The sequence below is a fragment of the Clarias gariepinus genome, chromosome 8 (assembly GCF_024256425.1).
Source record: "Clarias gariepinus isolate MV-2021 ecotype Netherlands chromosome 8, CGAR_prim_01v2, whole genome shotgun sequence".
NCBI lineage: Eukaryota > Metazoa > Chordata > Actinopteri > Siluriformes > Clariidae > Clarias > Clarias gariepinus.
In genome coordinates, this window is record NC_071107.1 from 8342740 (window position 1) to 8366120 (window position 23381).

The following is a 23381-nucleotide window of genomic DNA, read 5'->3' on the forward strand; positions in this document are numbered from 1 at the left end:
CAGCTTCAGGACCTGGACGACTTGCCATGATTGATGGAACCATGAATTCTGTGCTCCACCAGAAAATCCTAAAGGAGAATGTTCAGCCATTACTTCATGACCTCAAGCTCACTTGAGTTACGCAGTAGGATCATGATCCAAGTATACACCAGCAAGTCCATGGTGTCATTAAGGTACATGTTTCCATTGATTGGGGAGCAACCATAATAAGTGAGCTTCATTGACTTCTCGGGAACATTATTATTATTATTATTATTATTATTATTATTATTAAACACTCAAGTCCACCTTGGCTTGGTTGCCTGGATGCAGGTGTCCAAGCATAAGGCAATTTGTATTGATGATTATAATAATAGCCCATTCAGAAAACAAAAGCATCATGTGACTACCTCAATTAAAACAGCTTGGTGTGATCAAATTGAATTTGAAATGAGAGTGAAGGTGATAATCTCTTCCATATTTGCCATGTAAACACTGGATCTGGTCAGGTCTATCTTCCTGGAATAAATATTTTCTTTCTGCTCATGTTTGCCCAATGTGGAGGGGGTTAGATTTTTTTTCAGACCAGTTTCGGGGATGGAAATTTTCTTTCCATTCCTGATCAGTAATCTCTCTGAGAACACAACACTTTACTACAGACTTTCCTTCTTCTGGCTGAGGAAGAGGCACTGATTGGCCAATGATCTAACCAGTCATAAAGGAGACCAAATATTTGTAACCCATCATAAAACAGAAGGTGCGATTTATCAGAAAAGATGGGAATCCTAGATAACCTCAAGATTGGGGGGGGGAAATCTATTAGATTTCTAGCAGATTAGATGTTTTATAGTGGGCAGAACCATTTTGCTCATTTAAACAAAGTTATATTCTGCTTTGAGCATGTGAATACACATCAGATCAGCGTCCATGTACACATTTACGTATTAAATCTTTATAATCAGAATGATTTCAGTCGGTTTAAAGAAATGTATGAAATATATGATTCATATATTATTGATATTCCTGGTTTAATACGCCTAGTTTTGTTGTACTTTATTATGTTAATTTGTTTTATCGATTTTTATGGCCGAATAAATAAATAAATAAATAAATGAATGCATGTCTTCCTATAACAACTGAAGAAATCAACTTGGATGGTGTTTATTAAAGTGCTTTAAAACAATGTTTAGGATTAAAAGTAGTGCTGTCCATCTCTTAAAAAAAATTCAATCTAGTTAATCCCAGTCATAATCCGTGATTAATCCCGGTTAATCACAATTTTAAAATACTCAGATTTACTGGTATTATAAATGTACAATACTGGAATAAAGAAATGCATGAAAAACTGGTTAGAGAAAACAGATTATGCAGTTTTATAATATCTCAAACATTAACGTTTAACAAATGTGCAATTTAAATCTCTTGAATGAGACCGTCTGTGTATGTAGTCGCTGGGTAGGATGGGGTGTGGAAATCCACCATCACTGGGCCTGAACCCATATCCTCAGATCTAAGGATTAACAACCAAGAGCCTAAGCCCACATCTTACACTAAATTAATTCTTGTATAAATTGTTTCTCTTAATAAGAGATTTTGAGCACACAACTATGATTTTATCCAAACTTCCATCACTACATCTGGTGATGTTACCTTCGTCATTTTATTATCTGTGCTAAACATGCTGTTATTACACACAGCCAGGTAACCGTGCTGTAATTATGGGAAACCCATAGGCATAGGCAAGGCATTGGACTACAGTTCGACAACCACAACCACCAAGTTGCCACTGTTGGGCCCTTGAGCAAGGCCCTTAACCCTCAACTGCTCAGATATATAATAAGATAAAAAAAATTAAGTTGTGTTATGTCTGTAATGCGGTAAAATTTCTGGATTAATCACGTTGATATTGAAAGCTCTAATTGATAGTTTCTCAATTCTGTTAAAGAATCATTTATTAACCGATTTTTGCCAGAATTGATCATTTTAATCATTTTATCTTCTGCATTCTATTGGCCATAGCACGAAATTACTGACTTATTATGGCAGGTCCATGTAAATGCAGCTATTGTTTCACTTGATCAGTAAAACTTGGTGTTTTATTTGGTGTTTTTATTATTCTGATTCCAATGAAATTCATAAATGGATTGTTTCTCCGGTTAAACAGTGTACTGTTCTGAATGGTCTTTAAAAGGAAAAGCCAAGGTGATGAATGTTTCAGTGGCTGATTTGTTGCTTCTGTTGGCTCCGCTGGGCTTTGATGCTCTGACCTCTTATAACAGATAGTGGCCCCTGCCTTTATACATCACCAGGGCTATTAACAACTGCATCCCGCTGAACCTCAAGGGGGAACTGCTCTCAATTTCGTTCTCCCTCTCTCTCTCTCTCTCTCTCTCTCTCTCCCACACCCACACCTCATACCGTTCACACGAGCTCAGTAAGGATGTGGTAATTGGTAGTGGTGTACGTAGTAATTGTATTATTCATGTGACATTTTCAGCTCGTACTGAGCCGCTCACTCCGTCGAGACTTTCTTGAAATTTTCATATATCATTTATCATCTATGCAGGGTCCATATTTATACATGTCAGTGCACATTTAAACACTATAACAGACCTCTAAAGGCATTCCCAGAATGCTTCCATAAAATACAGTCCAGAGAATTCCTTGTCTGCTCTTGTATTATCATATCTTTCTCAGTGTGTAAACTATCTAATATATTATAATCATGGGCTTGTGGCTGAAATTAAAAACAAACGCTGATAAAGTAAGTTGGTTTTTCTGCAGTAATGCCCTGATTTGCATTTCATGAGTTGGGAGAATCTGCCGTTTAAGCGAAAAAATTGGGAATGTGTACACTGAAGCAAAAAGAAGTCATTTTACCAGGGAAAATATGGTTCTTTCAGCGTGGCACTGTACATAAGAAATATTGTGTGTGTGTGTGTGTGTGTTAGTGCGTGCGTGCATGCATGTTTGTGCGTATGTGTGACAGGTACTGAACTGAACATTAAAACACTGTTTAATGTGAGAAGAAGTATTAATATGTGTCCATGTGTAACTGTTCATTTAACTCGTTAATCGTGAGAGCAGCCTGCTCACTTAGTGTAATTTACTGCTGTCAAACTGGAGCTGGTGCATTGAAGCGTGTGTTATGACTTTTGAACTTGGGTTTGCCAGCGTAGGCACATGTTGCAGCATGTCTGTGGTTGTATAAGTGAAAGCAATATTGCTACAATTTGTAATAAGGGTTTACAATCTGCAAGTGGATATAATTTAGAAAAAAAAATCCCCCTCTCGGGTCTGTGTGCATGGAATATGCATGTGGGTTTGCTCCGGGTCCACTGGTTTCCTCCCACGCTCAAAAGACATGCAGATTATGGTAATTGGGGTTCCAGAATCGGCCGTAGTGTGTGTGTGTGTGTGTGTGTCCTCCTAGGATAGGCTCCAGCCCCCCACGACCCTGTATACAGAATAAATGTGTATAGACGATGAGTGAGTGAGTGATATATTTGCATTGGGAGCGTTATATAATCCTGCATGTGGTGCACTCTATACTCTATGCTCTATACAAATAAAATCGGCGCCTAGGTATCTTGATATCATCATATCGGGACATTCCTGGTAATTCCCATCCCTAATATATTTACGAACTAATAAAACCCTCCTTTTTTCTTTGTTTCCCCATGGTTCCCTCTGTCCCTGCCATTCACATTCTCTCCGCTGATCTCATGATTGAACTGGTAGCTGCGAATAGTCTGACTCAAATAATATAACAAAAACAGTCAGACAGGCTGATAGGCACACAGATACACATGCTCATGATACTTCCAGATCATTTTCAGCTGCTCATCTGACCTGACACATGACACACTTGTCTTGCTGCTTTATCTAAAAATGTCCGACAGGCTGCCAGTTGGATTTGATCACAGCCCTTTAGGCCAGTCTGAGTTCTTGGCTCCCTAATACACATATCGTAAGCTACCATTCCCTGCCTGTCCCTGTTCTTTGTATTGTATCCTGATTCTAGTGGTAACATTAACATGAAAATCATCTGGGTAAGTGTTATACAGTAAAGGTAACGATAATTACACTGGTTCATTAATAAACTGTGTTCCATACATCCACCCATCTTCAACCGCTTTTCCAAAACCAGGTCACGGGGTAGCAGTTCCAGCAGGGAAACCCAAACTTCCCTTTTCCTGGCCACCTCAGCCAATTCAGACTGGGGGATCCTGAAGCATTCCCAGGCCAGTCTTGAGATATAATCTCTCCACCTAGTCCTTGGTCTGCCACGTGGCCTCCTCCTAGGTGGACGCGCCAAGAACCTTTCTTACCAGATGCCCAAACTACCTCAAATGACCCCTTTCCACGCAAAGGAGCTACTCTGAGTTTCTCACAGATGACTGAGCTTCTCATCCTACCTCTTAAAGAAAAGCCATTTCAGCCCCTTGTGTCCACAATCCTGTCCTTTCGGTCATGACCCAACACTCATGACCATACTTTAGGTGTCGGGAGAAACAAAGGTCAACCGGTAGATCAGGAGCTTTGCCTTTTGGCTCGGCTCTCTTTTTGTCGCAATGGTGCAGTAAAGTGACCGCAATACCGGTGGTGGAGATGGCAGCTCTGATTCTTTAGCCAACCTCACGCGCCACTGTCCACTCACTCATAAACAAGACCCCTGAGATACTTGGGGAAATAACGTGCTCCCTATGTGGAGTAGACAATCCATCATAAAACTTATTAAAATACGCTATTTATAGGAGTCTCACAAATTCCTGTTTAATGACACTGTAATTACTTAAGTGCATTTTCCGACTCTAAATTAAAGTCCATTATCCAGAAACCATTATCTAACATTATGTACAGACAAGACATCAAGAAAACCATATATACCTTTTAAAGAAATGTCATAAACTCATGAATACCACTCTTAGGTAAAGAGTTACATAAATATGGATGTGGATTATATGGATTTGACTTGGGTGTAGATACAGTATAGCAATCTTGTGTGCATGTGTACATTTCCATATCCAACTTAGAATACAGATTTAACAGGCTTTTAGTGTAATTGTTTCAGAAAGCAGAGGAAATAGTCATGCTCGGAAACATGATCTGCATATTAAATACCTTCTGTCTGTAGTAGAGCAGTTTGAAAATTCGATTAAATGTTAAATTGCGCAACCTGTAATTAGCACCAACCTTTATGAGTGCATGTATGTACATGACTGCACCACTATAAATATCCATAATTCATTCTCCTGCTTCGCTCTTTCTGTGTCTCTTTCCTGTTTTTACAGTGCTATGTGTGCAGTCTTCATCTCTGCACTTTTCCAAAGAGCCCAAGTCTCAGGATGCGCTGCATGGTCGCAGTGCCATGCTGCGCTGTGAGGTCAGTGAAGCGGCTGACGTGCGATACGCGTGGGTGCAGGACGGCCAGGCAGTGCGGGAAACCGAGCGGCGCTTCGTGGAGGACGGGAACCTTAAATTTACAGCAGTGGATCGCCGTCTTGACGCGGGCAACTTCCAATGTGTGGCCACAAGCTTGACCTCGGGGGAGGTGGCCACATCCAACAACGCCTCCTTCAACATCAAGTGTAAGTAGATAAGGCCTGCCCTGTTTGTTGTAAAATGTCATTGCTGAATTTTCTTCTTCATTTATGGAAATCTTGTTTGCCATCTTATATGAGATTATTTAATATTTTCAAAAAAATTTGCACTTTTAAGTGTAAAAAGGGGAAGAATGAGTCGTACAGTTGGCGGTAGTGCAACCTCACCAAGGAAGACCAAAAAAATTCCATGGAAGCAGTAATGTGTATTTATATACCAAGCATATGGATTCATCCTCAGCGGCTATATTCTGAGCAGTTGAGGGTTAAGGGCCTTGCTCAAGGGCCCAACAGTGGCAACTTGGTCGTGGTTAGGTTTGAACCTGGGACCTTCTGAACTGTAGTCCAATGCCTACAAGTAGTAGGTCGTCAGGACTACATGGACAACATGACCATAGCCTGCAAAAGCAGACATTTCTTCAAGAGACACTGCAATCTGAAATATCTGTAACAAAATAAAAAGGCAGGCTAAGCTCTACCAGCATTAATTCTCTATATTCAAATTACCCAGTCATATAACAGATGGCTTAAATGGCATTCATCTGTTTGCTGCTCAAAAGCGAGTCCTCACATGTTGCAAGTGATCTCTTATGTTATATATCGATGACATGCACTTTCAAGGTGTCAAAGAAACTCAATGGGGACATGTTGAAAACATTTTACGCTTATCCTGTATACAGGGTCATGAGGGCCTGGAGCCTATCCGAGGAGAACTACTCTATGGCCTACGGCTGGACAGGGTGCCAATCCATTACAGGACACAGACGCAATTTGATTGTGTATAGCTGCTTTGTGACAATGACAGTTATTTAACTATTTGTACGGTAACCAAATAAAATTGAATAGAATTGAATTTGGGAACGCCATTTCGCCTAATGTGCATGTCTTTGGACTGCTGTAGGAAACCAGAGTACCCGGAGGAAACCCACCAAGCACATGCAAACTCCATGAAGGCAGACCTGAGGCGAGAATCGAACCCTCGACCCTGTCTTGCTGGTGCAAGGCGACAGTGCAAACCACTAAGCCACTGTGTCCCCAGCCATGCTAAAAACATAACTGAAAAAAAGACTGGCTCGTACTAGATTCTTGTGCAGTGTAGAAGCTTCTCACTGGCCTAGGGTGCAGTTAGGGGATTTAGGGGATTCTGCAACAAATAAGTCAAGATAATCTCTTTCAAACCCGGGGCTTGCTTTTGTACATCTTTTCCACACCTACACGAGCACTTCCCTTGTATGATATTACATGTCCTCTCTGAACATTTGAAAAATTGGCTTGATGTACCTCCCACCTCCGTTTCTCATTTCTTCGCTTTGTGTAACTGAGTGTCGCTCTTTGTTCTCCAAAAGATGCTTTTTTGTTTGGAGTCACCATGGATGGAAATCTTGCTTGCAGCTATGTAATTATTCGAGTCCGCATGATCAATGCTTTTGCGTTTACACTGGATTTCACATGCTCTTCGTTCGCCAAACCATTGTACTTTTTCAAAAGCACTTTCTACTTAGAGGCTTCATCTTGGTTTTTGGTGTAATCAGAAACATCAGATCCCACTTATGTTTCACACGTGACTAAAACCAAAGCTTTCTATTGCACTCATGTCCTAAATAACAGCCCTGTTTTTTTCCATGGACAGACGCCACTCTCTCTCTCGCTCTCTCTCTCTCGCTCTCTCTCTCTCGCTCTCTCTCTCTCGCTCTCTCTCTCTCTCTCTTTCATTCCTTCTCCCGTTGGATTGATCTGACATATTAATGCCTTGGATGAGAACCCTGGAGCTAGTCTGACATTGTTTAACTGCTCTCAGTTCCAAAGAAGAAGAGTCAGAGAAGACGGCTAATGTTTAGCGATGACTTCTAGTAGATGTCTTTAGATCTTAGTCCAGAAACAGTCTGGAAGTTCAAGAAGAGCCAAAGACAATATTTTTTCGTTTCCTACTTTGAATTTCTGTAGTGTTTTCTGTGTATAGTAGGTCTGTGAGGTTTAAAATGCTGAATTCATCATTTACATCAAGTAGGTTTGGGTGCTCGTGGAACGTAATGCACCGTTAAGAGTAAAATGTAGTAGAGGGACTACAAAGTCTGTTTCATGCCTTTTTTCGTACTGTTGCAGTTTACACATATAATTTCACAGAACTGCTTTGAAGTTTCTGTATAAAAACATATCCTCATGCTAATACAAATAGGGGTGGACTACGAATACTTTCAAGTTAAACCCTTAAAGAGTGTGTGCTTAGGAGATGTTGAAGGGGGTTATGTCCCAAGACACACACCATAATCCAGATTTATTTAGGCATTTAGGGTGCCACACTAGAAAATATGGAAAAAAATAATATGTTGAATACTGTATATTTATTTATATATACCGTAGATACGCATGTAGCCAGTACCAGGAGATTTTAGAGCACCTCTGTCTGCATTATCCACCTTCATGGAGATCCTGATTTCCTTTTCCAGCAGGACTCACTGTGCCAAAACCACCACTGATTTGCTGACTATCATATTACTGTGCTTGATTAGACATGCAACTCACCTGACCTGAATCCAAAAAAGAACCTAAAGTATTGTCAAGAGGAAGATAAGAAACACCTGACGCAACAACACAGACGAGCTAAAGGCTGCTATCAAAGCAACGTGGCCTTCAATAACGTCTCAGCGGTTCCACAGGCTGATCACCTCCATACCGTGCCGCACCGATGCAGGAATTTGTGCTTAAGGTATTGAAGTATTGATAAATAAACAAAATTTACATGTTTATTGATAAACAAACCGGGACGGCACAGTGGTGTAGTGGTTAACACTGTAAACTCGCACCTCCAAGGTCCGGGTATGGTTCCCACCTTGGGTCTCTGTGCGTGGAGATTGCATGTTGATTAGACTAATTGGCGTTCCAAAATTGCCTATATTGTATGTGTATATGTGTGTACCCCATTCAGGGTGACCCTCCCTTATTCCCTAAGTCTCCTAGAATAGGTTTCAGGCCCCCCGCGTTCCTGTACACAGGTTAAAGTGGTATAGACGATGAATAAGTAATAAATAAACAAAATTGAATGACTGTAGAATATATAAGTTTCACTTGTAGAATTAAATTACCAAAATAAATAAATAACTTTTCCACAATATTCCAACTTTTAGAGATGCATTGTATGGCACATTTGCGAGAAATTATGATATTTGTCTAATAAACTAACTTTCCTTGGTTTCAACCCCACTTGGTGCTGTACTATGTAATCTGGGCCGCTGCCTTAATAGACTTTAATACCCCAGCCTTAAAATAAAACTCAGTTGTTCAGAAAGTCAGGAGAAGTTTATTCCACCACCTGGGTGCCAGGACAGAGACACACCATGATGCATGTGTTTTGTAGCTTAAGGGTTAGTGGGTCAATCAAGCTGTGGTCGAGGCTCAAAGGGAACATAGCAGTGTTTGGAATGTGAGTCTCCTGTTGCAATGCGGCTATGAAATACTTGGATTTATTAGTTCATGGTTTGGTTATTAACATAGCCAAAATCTGTTATTGTAAGAAATATGATGACGGCCCATACACTTAGGAATTGCTAAATTTGAATAACCTATTATAGAATAAACATAAATATCTTCCTGATAGTTCTTGAACAACATTTTGTATTTACTATTCAGTGTTTCCCACAGCAGCCCTCTGAGAAATCAGGAGGTTGATCTTTGACCTCTCCAAATTCTTAAAGGTATTAAAAAAAAATTGATTTTGGAGAATGACGGGTCTCAAGAGCCAAAAAAATACACTCCCTCACTTCAGTGCTCCTTTAGTAGCTTTGTCAGACAAATGAGATGCAAGTCCATAAGTACAGCGTCAGTTGTTTAAAATCTTTTCAGTGCCTAACAAGGTTTGTAGGTACAGTAAGCTAGCAAGAACGTGGACCAGGGTGTCCTGTAGGCCAACATGTGCTCCCTCCAACACACCCTTTTAAACTGCTGCTCCTGCATTGTAGGGTCAATCTGTTTTCTCTAGGCTCCCAGTTAAAGTTAGCTGTAGCATCAACCGGGAATCGAACTCGCAACCTTCAGACGATAGTGGTGGACAGGTTTGGGTCGCCCCACTCTTGAGCCCCAATGACGTTATTCTTAAATGAATCTAAAAAATAATAGAGATTACATCTCTGCCTTAATTCTGCAACTGCCGCATTAATAACTGCTCTTCACGACTTCGGCTAAATGCCAGTTGGGATTTGCTTTGGGGTTGGCAAGCTGTGAGCCATTCCAGATCACAGTGTGCAACCTAAAAACTTGCAGAGGTTCATTCCCAAGTGAGGGTTTAGACAATGGCCTGTATGTTATACGTTAGTGCACTACTCACCAAGTGAAAGGCAAACTGAGGGTTCAGCCAGGCGGTCTGCCAAAGCACAGCTTGAATTGGTCAGTGGTTTGAAAATCAAATAAACTTAATTCAGATTATTAAGAAATTGCAACAATTCTGTTATTATTCGTCGGTATAGCCAGTTTCCCAGAGCCAGCATACCAACAATGATGCTCTCATTTCTCTGGCTACTGCAGCTTACATCACAACAACAACGTATCTTGGCAAACTGAATCTGTGTGGGCAAGTAATTTAATTTTACATGACATATAGTGCTGTGAAAAAGTATTTGTCCCCTATTCCCCTTCTTTTTTTGCGTATTTTTCATACTTAAATGATTCAGGAAAATTATTTTAATATTGCACACAAAAAACTCTTTTTATTAGGGGAAAAAAACTGTCCAAACCTACCTGGCCTTATGTGAAATAGTAATTTCCCTAAACCTAATAACTAGTTGGGCCACTTTTGGCAGCAACAACCACAATCAATCATTTGCGATAACCGGCAAGGAGTCTTTCACATCGCTGTGGAGGAATTTTGGCCCACTCTTCTTTGCAGAATTGTTTTAATTCAGCCATATTGGATGGTTTCCGAGCATGAACAGTCTGTTTAAGGTCATGCCAGTCCAGATTTTGACTAGGCCACGCCAAAACCTTATTTATTTATTTATTTTTATTTTATTTTATTTTATTTTTTAGCCATTCAGAGCCGGACTTGCTGGTGTGTTTTGGATCATTATCCTGCTGCATTACCCAGGTGGGCATGAGCTTGAGATCAGGAACTTGGTGGACATTCTCCTTCAGGATTTTCTGGCAGAGAGCGGAATTCATGGTTCCATCAGTTACTGGCAAGTCGTCCAGGTTCTGAAGCTGCACAGCCCCAGATCATCATAAAAAAGCACTATAAAAATGCGGCAGCAGGCATTAACGAACTGGACAAATGCAATCACTTTGTCTGTTCATATACCATCTTTCTCAATTTTTGCTGTCCAGAAATTCTTGTGTTTAGGTAATTCTCGGTCATCCCTCTCCTTATTGACGATATGTGGAGACCAGCATGTTAGCATGTGTGAGATTTAGAGCTGTATATGCTTCTACTACCTTTATCCCCGTCTCACCTCAATCTCTCCGGTACACAAGCACTAACACACCTGTTGCTGATTCCCTGGAATAGGGTTGTGTGTCACAGTCCATTTATTTACATTTTAGCTATTTGGCAGACGTTCTTATCCAGACCACTTACATTTTCTTCTCATTACACATCTGAGCAGTCGAGGGTTAAGAGCCTTGTTTAAGGGCACAACTTGGTGGTCGTGGGGTTTGAACCTGAGACCTTCCAAACCACAGTCCAATGCCTTAACCATTGAGCCATAAGGGCTTCTGTACACGCACCAGGTGTTTTTTTTTTTTTTGTCCACGCACAACAGAGACAGCTGGTGGACTGTAAATCTGTATCAACAGTCTTTTTCCAGAATCGATTACTGTATGTTTAATGCAATTACCTGGAAACAGGTCAGGAAACACTACGCACTGTAACAGACGAAAAAATGCATAGAATTATGAGACAAACTGGACAAATGATTTACTATTATACATATTAACACAGCAACAGCATGTTTTTTCTGGCAGCATGCACATGTTCATCTCTGATGGATGGAGTACACTGGAGAGCACTGATAGCAGCGTCGCTTGGCTCGAGCGTAGCCCTATGTAGAGAGAAGGTGGAAAGAACAGAACAGAACAGAACAGTGTGTGTCTGTACTTCATCCGTTTGAGGGCTGCAGCTAAACCCATCCTCTCTGAACTCCCTCCATGAGCAGGGTTTGGCATCAGACACTAACCCTAACCTGGTCTCATTAACGAAGCATACTTGCTTTCCCGGCACTGCGACGGAGCTGACCTGAAGGAGTCAGGAAACAGTCCGAGCTCTGTCTCAGGCATCTAATTGTGATTTATCGTTGTAATAAAAATGCACTCCGCCACAGACACAGGCTGAGCGAATGTTTAGAGGAGACGTGATGACCCGTGTGCATGAGAGAGGATCGCCGTAATGTAATGTCGCCGTTCCCACACAAACATTTTATTTTCCTCGCTCTTTCGGGTGCATGAAAGGGTCCAGAGTAATCACATGGCTCTTCAGGCAAACCGACAGGTGTGTGTTTGTGTGAGAGATGCTTCCTGAGCTGAAAGGTCTCAGACATCCACTTTAAATAAGAGACAGCTCTCCATCACCACACACACACACACACTAACCATGTCTGTGTTCAAGTGCACATGCTTGCTGAGTGTGTAGAGAAAACAGATACTTCTCCTTTTATTGTACAAAGCCTGACTGTTCGAAACAGGGACACACACACACACACACACACACACACACACATATGCATAGGCGTTCGGAGTTTCCCTTGATACCTACAGACACAGGCTGATTAAAAAAACACCCATAACGCACTGAGAGCTCATACCTCAGTAGCGACACGTAATAAACACGAACAAGATGCCGCTTTTACGCGTATTAATCCATCCGTGAGCCAGAACACACCGCTACACTCCACAAGCCCAGCTCAGAGAGAGAGAGAGAGAGAGAGAGCAAAATGGAAATGAGGAAGGCTTAGACTTGTGTGTGCTTTGTAGATAAAGTTCCATCCAAAAGCGAGAGCTCCTGTTGACAAGAACGAGAAAAAAAAACAACCAACAACAACCTCACATGTAAATATGCATTTCTACAAAATCTGCGTCATTCTTTTATCCTAATAGTTGAACTCTTTTCTTTTATCCTAATATTTTAACTTTGGCGAATGGCGAACCCAGCGGTCGTTCGCTTTCTATTACTTTCTGGAGATTTTTGACACGTCTTGTCTCCGCGCTACGCTCTCCACCAGACAGCTTGCCCTTCATATCACCCTCTCCCCGCTAAATCCTATTGATCCCACAGGATTCAATCTTGCCTCACACACACTGTCCTATATTAATCTTACACACTGGTGTGGCCGGCGCGTGGTTTACATTCCTCCTGAAGGAATTACAGTGTGATCGAGCAGAAAGGTGTTTGCTCATGTTTTATATATATATATATATATATATACTCTACACTCAGTGGTGTGTGTGTGTGTGTGTGTGTGTGTGATCATTTCTGCACAAGAGCGCACGGGAGTACGTACGGAAAGAAATAAGGGAATTTGTCGAGGACTCAAATAACCAAGAGAATTTGTGTAATTTAATAGAGATGATGCTTGTGTTTGTGTGTATTTGTTCATCTGGGGTTTTTCACAGGTAATCTGAGCTAAATCGAGGTGTGTGATAGAGCTGTGAACTTTATGTATTTGTAGAAATCCCCTGAGCGTCTAATAATACATATTTGTTATTAAACACGTAACTAGACCCACTTTGGGAAGGATGAAATGAAATCCCGGACTGCAGGAGACACTGACTACAGTACTGTATGTGCTTGTCATTTTCTGATCTTCTGGCTCGAGCGTTGATGTGTTGTGCATCCTGAGATGCTTTTCTACTCACCGTGGCTGTAAAGAGTACTTCCAGTCTGGCCGTTCTCCTCTGACTGCTCTCATTGACAAGGTCAGTCAGAATCGCTCTCAGAGCTGACGCTCACTGGATGTTTTTGGCTTTTTCAGAAACTGAGATCAGCAGTTTCTGAAAATATTCCAACCAGCCTGTCTGGCACCAACAAACATGTGTTCATCACAATTTCCTCCATTCTCCACCGTTTCTCCATTCTGGTGATCATTAACTGAAGATCTTGACCTGAAACTGATTTCATCTACTGCACCATGATGACATGGTTCTGATCTACATATCTACCCAGAGACACTGCCCAGCCCAAAAAAAAATATAAAAATCACACACAGTCTGATGTTTTATTCGCCCACCTTCAGCTTTGATCACGCATTCCCCATGATACAGTCTCGGCAATCTTATGCAACGTCAGGACATTTATTTCCGTCCGAGCTGCATTCATTTTTGGCCGAGATTGTCTATCGACCCGCTCTGTGCAATCATCTCCTGTCTTCAGCATATCACACATAGGGTTAAAGTCAGGACTCTGTGGTACCTAATTAATGTGTCGAAATGATTCCCAGAACCTTTACAAACTGAGCCTGATAAATCTTGGCATTGTTGTCCTTGAAAATGCCTTTTCCACAAACTCCATTGTTGTGCTAACCTGGTCATTTAGGAAGCCGGCTGATTTTTTTGCCACATAACGTTCCTGAGTCTAGACCTGAACCAGAGTGTGCTTGTGCAGTGGCCACTATGCATGATGGGAGTTTCGCTTAATTTGCATCTGATGCTGATGGGAGGGATGCTTGATGTGCATCCTTTCCTACCCTGATGCACCATCACTTTGAAATAGGTGATAGATCTTTATGCTACAGAGCAAACTGAAGACTTATTCCACATGGCTGTGTTCAGTTAGAGTTAAAAGAATCTATCTATCTATCCATCCATCCATCTATCCATAACTTCATAAATATATATCCACAGATAAGCCATGTATTTAAAACTACAGTATTAACATTTAACCCTCTTGTGCTGGTGTGATGTGGTGTCTCGTACCAGGACCGGACTTGTTTGCCTGGTGTATCCCATGGGTGCTTGATCGCATTAGGACTTGGAGGCCGGGTTAGCAGCCTTGGGCTCTTTCTATCATAGGCTGTGGTGCACTGGATGTTCTGATACCTTTCTGTCAAGACCAGCATTGACACTGGTCCTCATGGCCATGGGTAAGTCTTGGTTGCCCATGATCCTTTCGCCAGTTTGCTGGTGTGTACTGTAGTTGATGATCAATGTTGTTCGGGTTCACCTGGCTGTGGTGTGTATGTTACGGCTGATCGTTGCGTATATGCTGTAACATATTCATCTATACTGTAGTTATATAATCACTGATGACAGTGCTGATGTATTCTTTTATCCTTTTTGTATTATTTTCACTATTTGGTTTAAAACAAATAGCCTTTTCTGCTTCCCAGCCTAACAATGAAGACATTGTCTCCTTTTCTCAGTGTTTACTTTTACACTTCTTGATGTGCTGCCATTTCGAGTTCGCTCAGTAGGAGTGATGCGCTGTCAAGTGATGGATGATGTTCCCTTAAGACTCCCTGTCTCACTTTCCATGTCTCTGTTTCTTCGTCTCGATTATTCTATTCCTTTGTCTTTCTTTATTTACTTGCTTTTGAGCATGTCATACTTTCATAAACCTACAAACACATGCTCAGTACACACACATGCTCAGTACACACACATGCTCAGTACACAGCATTATAGGAAGAATAATGGTATATGCCATGTAAGATGTAAATAGTAATGTTGCATATTGTTGGCATTTCAATGGTGAAAATTTCACGCAAAATCATCAGCACTAGATGTTCTACAGAGTCTTCACCAGTCTTCGTCTGTCTAGCAGTGTTTTCTTTACCCCTTCCCATCTCTATCTCAGGAAACTGAAATCTTTTACAAAATCCCCCTCCATGCTCCATCACTTTTTACTTCTCACTTTCTTCCTCTCTTTCTATCCCTCCCTTTCTTTTTCCTTTCTCCTCCTCCTCCTCCTCCGCAGTCACACTCTGTTAGCTCTGACATGCCAGGGTTTTTGTGAACAAAAGCAGACCTTTTAGGGCTGAGCACCTCTTTATTTAGTCACAGTATTCTTCACACACTTCTAATTAAATTACTCGAGATGTCAAACCAATTGTATACAGCATTCAACCAAGCTCTCTTGTCTCCTCTCTTCTCCTATCACCTCTCCTCCTATCCCCCCTTCTTCTCATCCCATTTCTTTCTTCTCTTCTTTTCTCTTCTCCTCTTATCTCTTTTCATCTTCTCTTATCTCTTATCTAATTCTCCATCTCCTCCTCTCCTCTCCCTTCATTTTCTATTATCTCCTCTCTTCTCCTCTTTCTGTTCTTCTCATTCCCCCCTTCCTTATCTTATCTTCTTTTCTAGCCTATTTGTTCTTTTATTTCCATCCTCTTCTCTCTCATCTCCTCTTTTGTCCTTTCTTCCCACCTACAATCCTCTTCTCTCCTTTTCTCCCTTCTCGTCTCCTCTCCTCTATTGTCCCTATACAGTGAAACCTCGGATTGCGAGTGTTTTTTTAAGATTTTTAATAAATGTTGACTTGAAAACGAGCAAGTCTTGGTTTACGAGTACAGAGTATCATGTATCATGCATGCGCTTCTTGGTTTGATGCCGAGCGTCACATGATCACAACTGAGCCAATGGTTTTTCTCTCTCTTGTGCTGCGGAATTGTGGGTAATCGTCTCCCCTGCTGGGTCTTAGTGCACGTCTCTTACTGGTATAATTAACATTCATGCCCGTGTACTGTTTACTATAACACTGTGATCATGTGTGTGTGTAAAACATTTTAAATTTTTTGTAAGCACGTGTACTGTTTATTATAACACACTTGTGCGTGCACTTGTAAAGCAAAAGAAAGTCTCATTAGAGAAGTTAAAGATCCATTTCTCTCTCTCTATTTCAGCCTGCTGTTATGTGTGTGCGCGCGCGTAATTTGACCCCCTTTTTTGGGGGTGGGGGGGATGTGGAACAAATAATTCGATTTTTCTTTATTTCGTATGGGAAAATTTGCTTTCATTTACAGTTAATTTAGTGTTTTGGAATACGAGTCCACTTCCTGAACGAACTATACTTGTAATCCAAGGTTCCACTGTACCATTTTTTTTTCTCTTCTTTCCCCACCTAGTCTAATTCCTCTTTTCTCCTCTGCTCCTTCTGTCTCGATTGTCATTTTCTCTTTCCTTCTCTATTCACATTTTCTATTTCTCCTTTCTTCTGTCCTTTTTACTCGTCTGTCATGTCATCTAATTTTTCTCTAATTAAATGACTCAAGATTTCGTACTAATTGTATACAGCATTCAACCGACCTCTCCCCTCTTCTCTTTTCTCCTCCTCTCACCTCTCTTTTCTTCTCGCCTCTTCTTTCCTCTCCTCTTCTCTCACCTCTCCTCATTCTTCTCATCTCTCCTCTTCTCTTTTTATCTGTCATTTCCTTTCATCTCCTCCCGTTTTCTCTGCAGTAGTCTCTTTTGCTCTCGGCTGGTTGTCTTTTTCCCCTTTCCTCTCGTTTCCTCTCATCTTCTCTCCTGTCCTCCGCTCCCATTTCCTCGACTCCTTTCTTCTCTCTCCTCCTGTCTCTTAAATTGTCTTTTCTTTCCTTTGCTTTCCTCCTTTTCTCTCTTTTCATCTTCTCTCCCACAAACTTGAGGTTATTATTAAATCTATCCTGAATTACCACTGAATCTAATTACCATAGCAACCCGCGCTCACGGTGAAGGTAACATCCATACAGTACGTGTTCCTGGATCTTGGGTGCTCATTAATCTCCCTGATCCCTAAAGCAGCTAACAGGAAGCTGCCAAGAGAGCGCTTCAGTACAGACGCGAGTCGAGCTGCTTATGAGATCCTTTAGAGTTATAAGTCTATAATGGAAAAGAAAAGCGAGTTAGTATTCAGATGCTGGAAAGGAAGCAGGCACAGACGTAAAGAGGCGGTTAAGTTTGAGTCGAATGCGCAAAATAAGAAATGACTCGCATTATATATATATTTTTTAATGTGTGGTTTTTATTCCTTTTTTTCTTTTATGCTTCACTTTTTTGTGTATTCTTTATAAAGGCGACGTATTTTGTCCTGCCGCTCACTGTTTCTGGAGGATCTTGTTCTATTTGTTTGTGTGTCTAATGAGTGTGTGTGTGTGTGTAATATGAGTATTGTATTCTCATTAACCTTCTCATTAATAATTAAATGGACAGAAGTCTTAAAGAACCTGTAAGAAGTTCCAGGCTAAATCCGGCCAGGCTGGTCTGTACGAAGCAGCAGCTCTAGCGTGTATTTGACGTCTTTCCCATCATCCCCCTAAGGGCTGCACTAGACAAGCCAGACTGTGAAGTAACGTAACGTGACAACCCTATGTGCACCCCCTTTACTGTAGCTCATTCTTTGCATATTTTATGTACTATAGAACTTTGAAGCCCAGGAGCATTCAACGTGGACCGCTCAAGTGTTCACTCTGGATTAAAGACCCCCACTCCCCCCAAATCTAGGTCAAACAAACCGAGAAAGAGACTAAACAGAGGCACAATAATAATAATGCGAGTTGCTTCACTGCTCTGATTTTCCAGCATATGATGAGGGATGGAGAGGCGATTGCACTCTTCAACACCCTAGTGCATTACTGTGTACTGCTAAAGAGCTCTAACAGCCAGACCATAGTTATTCCTTAATAATCTGTTGGGTAAAAATTTGCTCGGGTTCCATATAATTTCATGCATAAATGAAACAATTATTATAATTTGTTCGCTTTCTGCCTCGGGGTCTGTGTGGTGTGCATGGAGTTTGCATGTTCTCCCTGTGCTTGGTGGGTTTCCTCCGGTTTCCTCCCACAGTCCATGCAGGTTGGTCTAATTGCCGTGCACGTAGGGCGTGTAAATAAGTGTGTGCCCTGCGATGGATTGGCACCTGTACCCTGTCTTGTGCCCTAAGTCTCCTGGGATAGGCCGTATACAGGATAAAGCGGTAAAGATGATAAGTGAGTGTGGAGTGCCTTGCGAAAGTATTGATACCCCTTAAAATTTCCCAAACGTAAATGTATTGTACTTGTAATTGTAGCCGAAGGTGGTTTCGCAAAGTATTGCCTCAAGGAGGCTGAATACAAACATGCCAAACTTTTCAAAAATAAATGTAACCATTTATTATTTCCTTCCACTTCACCATTATGTGCCTCTTTGTGTCGGTCTATCACATAAAATCCCAATAAAATACATTTACGTTTGTGGTTGATGTTCAAGCGGTATGAATACTTTGGCAAGGCACTGTTTGTGAGGCCCAGATAACATTGAATTATCTTAAAGGCTGAAAAAATATAGATTTATACTGTAGATCCTCTATGTGTGTTCTTGCGGGACTGTTGTATTTTTTGCTTTATTCTTTTTTTTGTGTAGTACCTTAGGTTTTTTTTTTTTGTGTGTGTGTGTGTGTGTGTGTGTGTGATACCTTATTTCTCACGTATTATTTTTTCTTTCTTGTGAAAGAAAAAAGAAAAACCCGAGACATCACGAGATCTTCCAGGCAGATGTATAATCATGATAGAGTTTAACTTAGACGTTTAACTTCCTGAGTTTAATCCCTCAGTGATCCTCCTGGACTCGGTATCGGTCGTCTGTATTTGTAATTTTTTCCCCTATTCTCTCGGCTCTTTCGCAGCCGCTGAGACTTTGATTGGGTTGATCGTGACTCGTCTGTGTGCTTCACCTGTCCGTGTTGGACAGATATCTCATAACTCCTCACAGCCGGATCCATTTACATTTTAGTGTGGGATATGTTTGCTTTCCTGAAACACACTTCATCTCTCTGACCTCAGGGCTTGACAGCGGCCCGGTGACGCTGAAAGAACCTGCCTCTGTGGAGGAGATCGATGATGCTGAACAAATCACTCTGCAGTGCCAGATTGATGGACACCCAAGGTGAGCCAGTGGCGTCGGATTCTCTTACTTAATATTTCTCGTTCTCTGCCAGTCCGTATTTATTGTGTTTATAATAGGTCTTATAAATAAAACACACTGCAATTGTTAACATCATAGTAATACATTACTCTTCCCGCAAAAATCTAACATAAAAAAAAAACAAAAGCGTAATTATCTATGACTCATCGTGTAAGACCGACCAAATGCCTTTGACTCTGTTAAAGAATGACACAAAGTCTTGTTTTTCTTCCCCGGACAGGCCGATCAGTAAATGGTATAAAGATGGAGTATCGCTAACAGTTAAGGAGAGAAGCTTCACCCTGAAAAAACCCGACCCTGGGAATTCAGGCACGTACAGCTGCTGCGCACGCAACGGAGCCGGACAAGTCTGCAGCAGCACCAACTTCACCCTCAACATTATAGGTGCGGAAAGATATGTACAACTCCACTGTATAATACCCCTATCTCACCTATGCGGTTTGACTCACGGTGAGATGCGGAGTTAGGCACGGTGAGTCGCCGCGATTGCCCGCTGACGTTCCGCTGGCGTTCCGCTGGCGTTCCGCTGGCGTTCCGCCTGGTTCTGTAAGGACTAAAGGTCTATCTAAGGACTATCATTTTCAGTCCAGTCCACATAGTGCCCTATAAATCATTCAAGCATAAAAAACATCCAACTTAAAGCATAAACGAGAGAGAAACAGGTGCAGATGAGAGAAATGAGGTTACTGCTGTATTTTTTGCTTTATTTATTTATTTTTTTGTGTAGTACGTTCTGATCTTGCGAAATACAAGCACTTTTTAAAATGTATCTTTAGGTGCCTGTCATCGTAAAATATTTGTTCCTATTTCTTTAATTTAATCCAAATAATTGCATTTACTATGAAGAAATGAGGCGTGGCTCAAGCACAGTACCTGATATCACATAGAGTTTGTTTCTCAGTAAGGTGTCCATGAGTAGTAGGAAATAATAATTCTATTAGAAGGTCATCCTTTTAGAGCATCATATTATATTTTAAAGTAAAAGATAAGATAAGATAAGATAAGATAAGATAAGATAGGTCTTTATTAATCCCGAAGGAAATTGTTTTTCCAGTGGCTGCATATTTAAAAAGATTTTATAATATAAAATAATTTTAAAAAATTAAAATAAAAAAAAATTAAAGGGTAGATGAAATAAACATATAAAAGGTAGTTAAAAAAAAAAACATAAAAGGTAGATGATTTATTATAGACCATACTGGATATAGTTTAATAATATTTTCAGTAATTTAACTAAATTAAATGGTGTTTTTTTTTGGTAAACTTCCATTTTTCCTGCTTTTATGTTACATTTGTTATTCCTTGTTTTACTTTTTCTTTCTTTCTTGAGTTTTAAAAAATATTTTCTTCATTTGTTTCTTTCATTTTTTTTCCGTTATTTTTATTTCTTTTCATAAATATGGCTCTTACAGTATAATTATTCGTCACATGTACTTTACAGCAGAGTGAAGTGATTTCTTCGCATACACTGTACCAGTTAAGAAGCTGTGGTCAGGGCACAGAGTCAGCCAGGTTCCAGCGCCCCTGGAGGAGGGAGGGTTAAGAGCTTTGCTCACGGGCTCAACAGTGGCAACTTGGCAGTGCTGGGGCTTGAACCCCCCGACCTTCTGATCAGTAACCCACAGCCTTAACTTAACTGTCTTCACATGAAAGCTTTTTACGTGAATGCTGTTTCCTACTTTCCTCTGCCTGTTCTCTAGTATTCACACTTCTTTGAGTGGGACACACATTTAAACCACTAGCTTTTTCCAATACTCGGCTGTCCTGTGTGGGTCAGTCTGTATCCAGCAATGTCTAGCCCCAGATTCCTGTTCCTGGCTGACAGACATGGAGCCAGATGTGATGCTCTGCTGTTGTAGTGTATCTGCCTCAGGATTTGGCGTGTTGTTCGCGCTGACATACTTTTCTGATCACTACGGTTGTAAAGAGTGATTATCTGATTTACTGCAGATTTCCAACTTAAACCAGTTTGGCCATTCCATCATTAGACCTGGTGACCATTAGAAGGGTTTTTCTTTTCTTTTCTGTCATTCTGCGTTAACTCTAAAGATTGCAACACGAAATTGAAGATCAACCGTTTCATGTGTACTTAAATTCAACTTTTCCGTGTTTTTCATCTGTAGGCCTTTTTGTGCAGACCTCGGTTGATGTAACGGTTGCTTGAGTGCAAATGCTCCTGATGCTATTTTTAATTCCGATTAATGAATCGAGAATCCAAGTTTATTATTTGTTTAGGATGGTACTGCGTATGGGATGCTCCACCATACTGTACATTAAGGTTAATCCCCATTATAGTCATTATATGGGTGTTTATTCTGAGCCTGACTAACATCTTGAATGGAAGGGGTGTGTGGGTGTGTGTGTGTGTGTGTGTATTACTCCTCTGTGCTATGAGCAGGTTTAGTGAGATGAAGGTGAGCACTGAGGGACTCTTCCCGGCTGTCAGCAGCCTTTAATAACGCAGGCTATGAGCCGCGTCTGTAAATATTTCAAAGATGAGATGATTCCATCTACCTCTCGCAATCTGTCCCGCTTTGTCTTCTGTCCCTGCCGATGGTAACATCTGTTCTTATAACTAAATGCCAGCGCATACGTGCGCAGACTTACACACACACACACTCACACACACTATCACACACACTCTCACTCAGTCCTCCATCTGTCTCTGTGTCACAGACAAGTCGATTCCTCGTGTGCTGGTGGCTCCAGAGGATCAGGTGGTGTTCAGGAACGAAGAGGCCGTCTTTCACTGCCAGTTCTCCTCCAAACCTCCAGCTGTTGTAGAGTGGTTCCACGAGTCAGAGCCTGCAGTCAGCAAGCCGCGGTCAGTCCGAGTCCCGCGCTGTCCCGTCCTCTTCTCCTCTGTTTGTCCTTTTCCTTTTCTTATCTGTTTTCCTTTTTGTTTCCATTCAACCTTTGCATGTTTTATTCTTCCTTTTCTTTTTTATTCTTTCATTTTACTTTCTTGTTTTTCTTTTTTTCCTGTTCCTATTTGTTTTTTTACAAATTATTTACTTTTATCAACAATTTTTTTCTATTTTTTTTTGTTCTATTTTTTTTTATATTTTTTATTTTCTTTCATCTTTCATTTTTGTTTGTCTATTGTCACATTTTCCTTCTTTCTTTTAAACTGTTTTTTTTTTGCTTTTTATTTTCTTACTCCATTTCTGTACTTTTTTTTCTTTTTTATTCATTTTACTTAATAAAAGTACTTACTTTCATTTTCACATTTTCTCATTTCCTTTTCTTTGTCTTTTTGTTTTCTTTTCATTATTTTTAAAAATATTTTTTCTCTCTTATTGTTCTGTTCAATTTGTTTCTAATTCCTTGTGTTTTCATTTTCTCTTTTTTCATTTTCTTTTCATTCTGACATTTCCTTCGGGATCAATAAAGTATCTCTGATCTATCTGTTTATCTATCTGTTGTATCTCTTTATTTTTTCCATTCATATCAATATTTTTTCACGTTTCTGTTTTTTTCTCTTTTTTTCCCTTAGTTTTTATTCTGATTCCTTTGTTTTTTTATAGACTTTTTATTCTTTTTATTTTTCCTTTTTTCATTGTTTTCTTATTTCACCATTTCTCTTCCATGTTTTCTCACTTTAATGTCTCTTTGCCTTCTTCTTATTTCCTTAAATTCATTTGATGTCATTTGTTCTCTATTTTTTTGGAGCTGAAGCACTGCTGCTGTAGAAGTCTGGCTGTATTATTATTATGTTTTTCACTCACTTACTTTTATTCGTGGAGCAGCGCAGTGTTCCTGTCTGTTTCCTCTCATGCTGTTTCAAAGAGCCAGCACAGGGCAGCTCAGAGGAACTGCATTATACTAATTACGTCCAGGTTTTTCTGTTGCTGTTGGCGCTCGAGCTGCGTGTTTCTGCACAGGGGTCACAAAGATGACTTACAACCCAGAGATTTAGTTTAATCAGTAAAGGTGTTGCTGCTG

At 40.6% G+C, this 23381-nt stretch overlaps 1 protein-coding gene across 2 annotated transcripts in view; it reads left to right on the top strand.

Moving 5' to 3' along the window:
• Positions 1-23381, top strand: part of ptk7b (protein tyrosine kinase 7b) — a 110996-nt gene that overhangs the window by 72086 nt on the left and 15529 nt on the right. For both annotated transcript variants that reach the window (XM_053502289.1, XM_053502290.1), the window contains exons 2-5: positions 5274-5570; positions 19295-19397; positions 19657-19820; positions 22113-22260. In XM_053502289.1, the coding sequence (XP_053358264.1) occupies positions 5274-5570; positions 19295-19397; positions 19657-19820; positions 22113-22260 (712 nt within the window). The remainder of the gene's footprint in view (positions 1-5273; positions 5571-19294; positions 19398-19656; positions 19821-22112; positions 22261-23381) is intronic.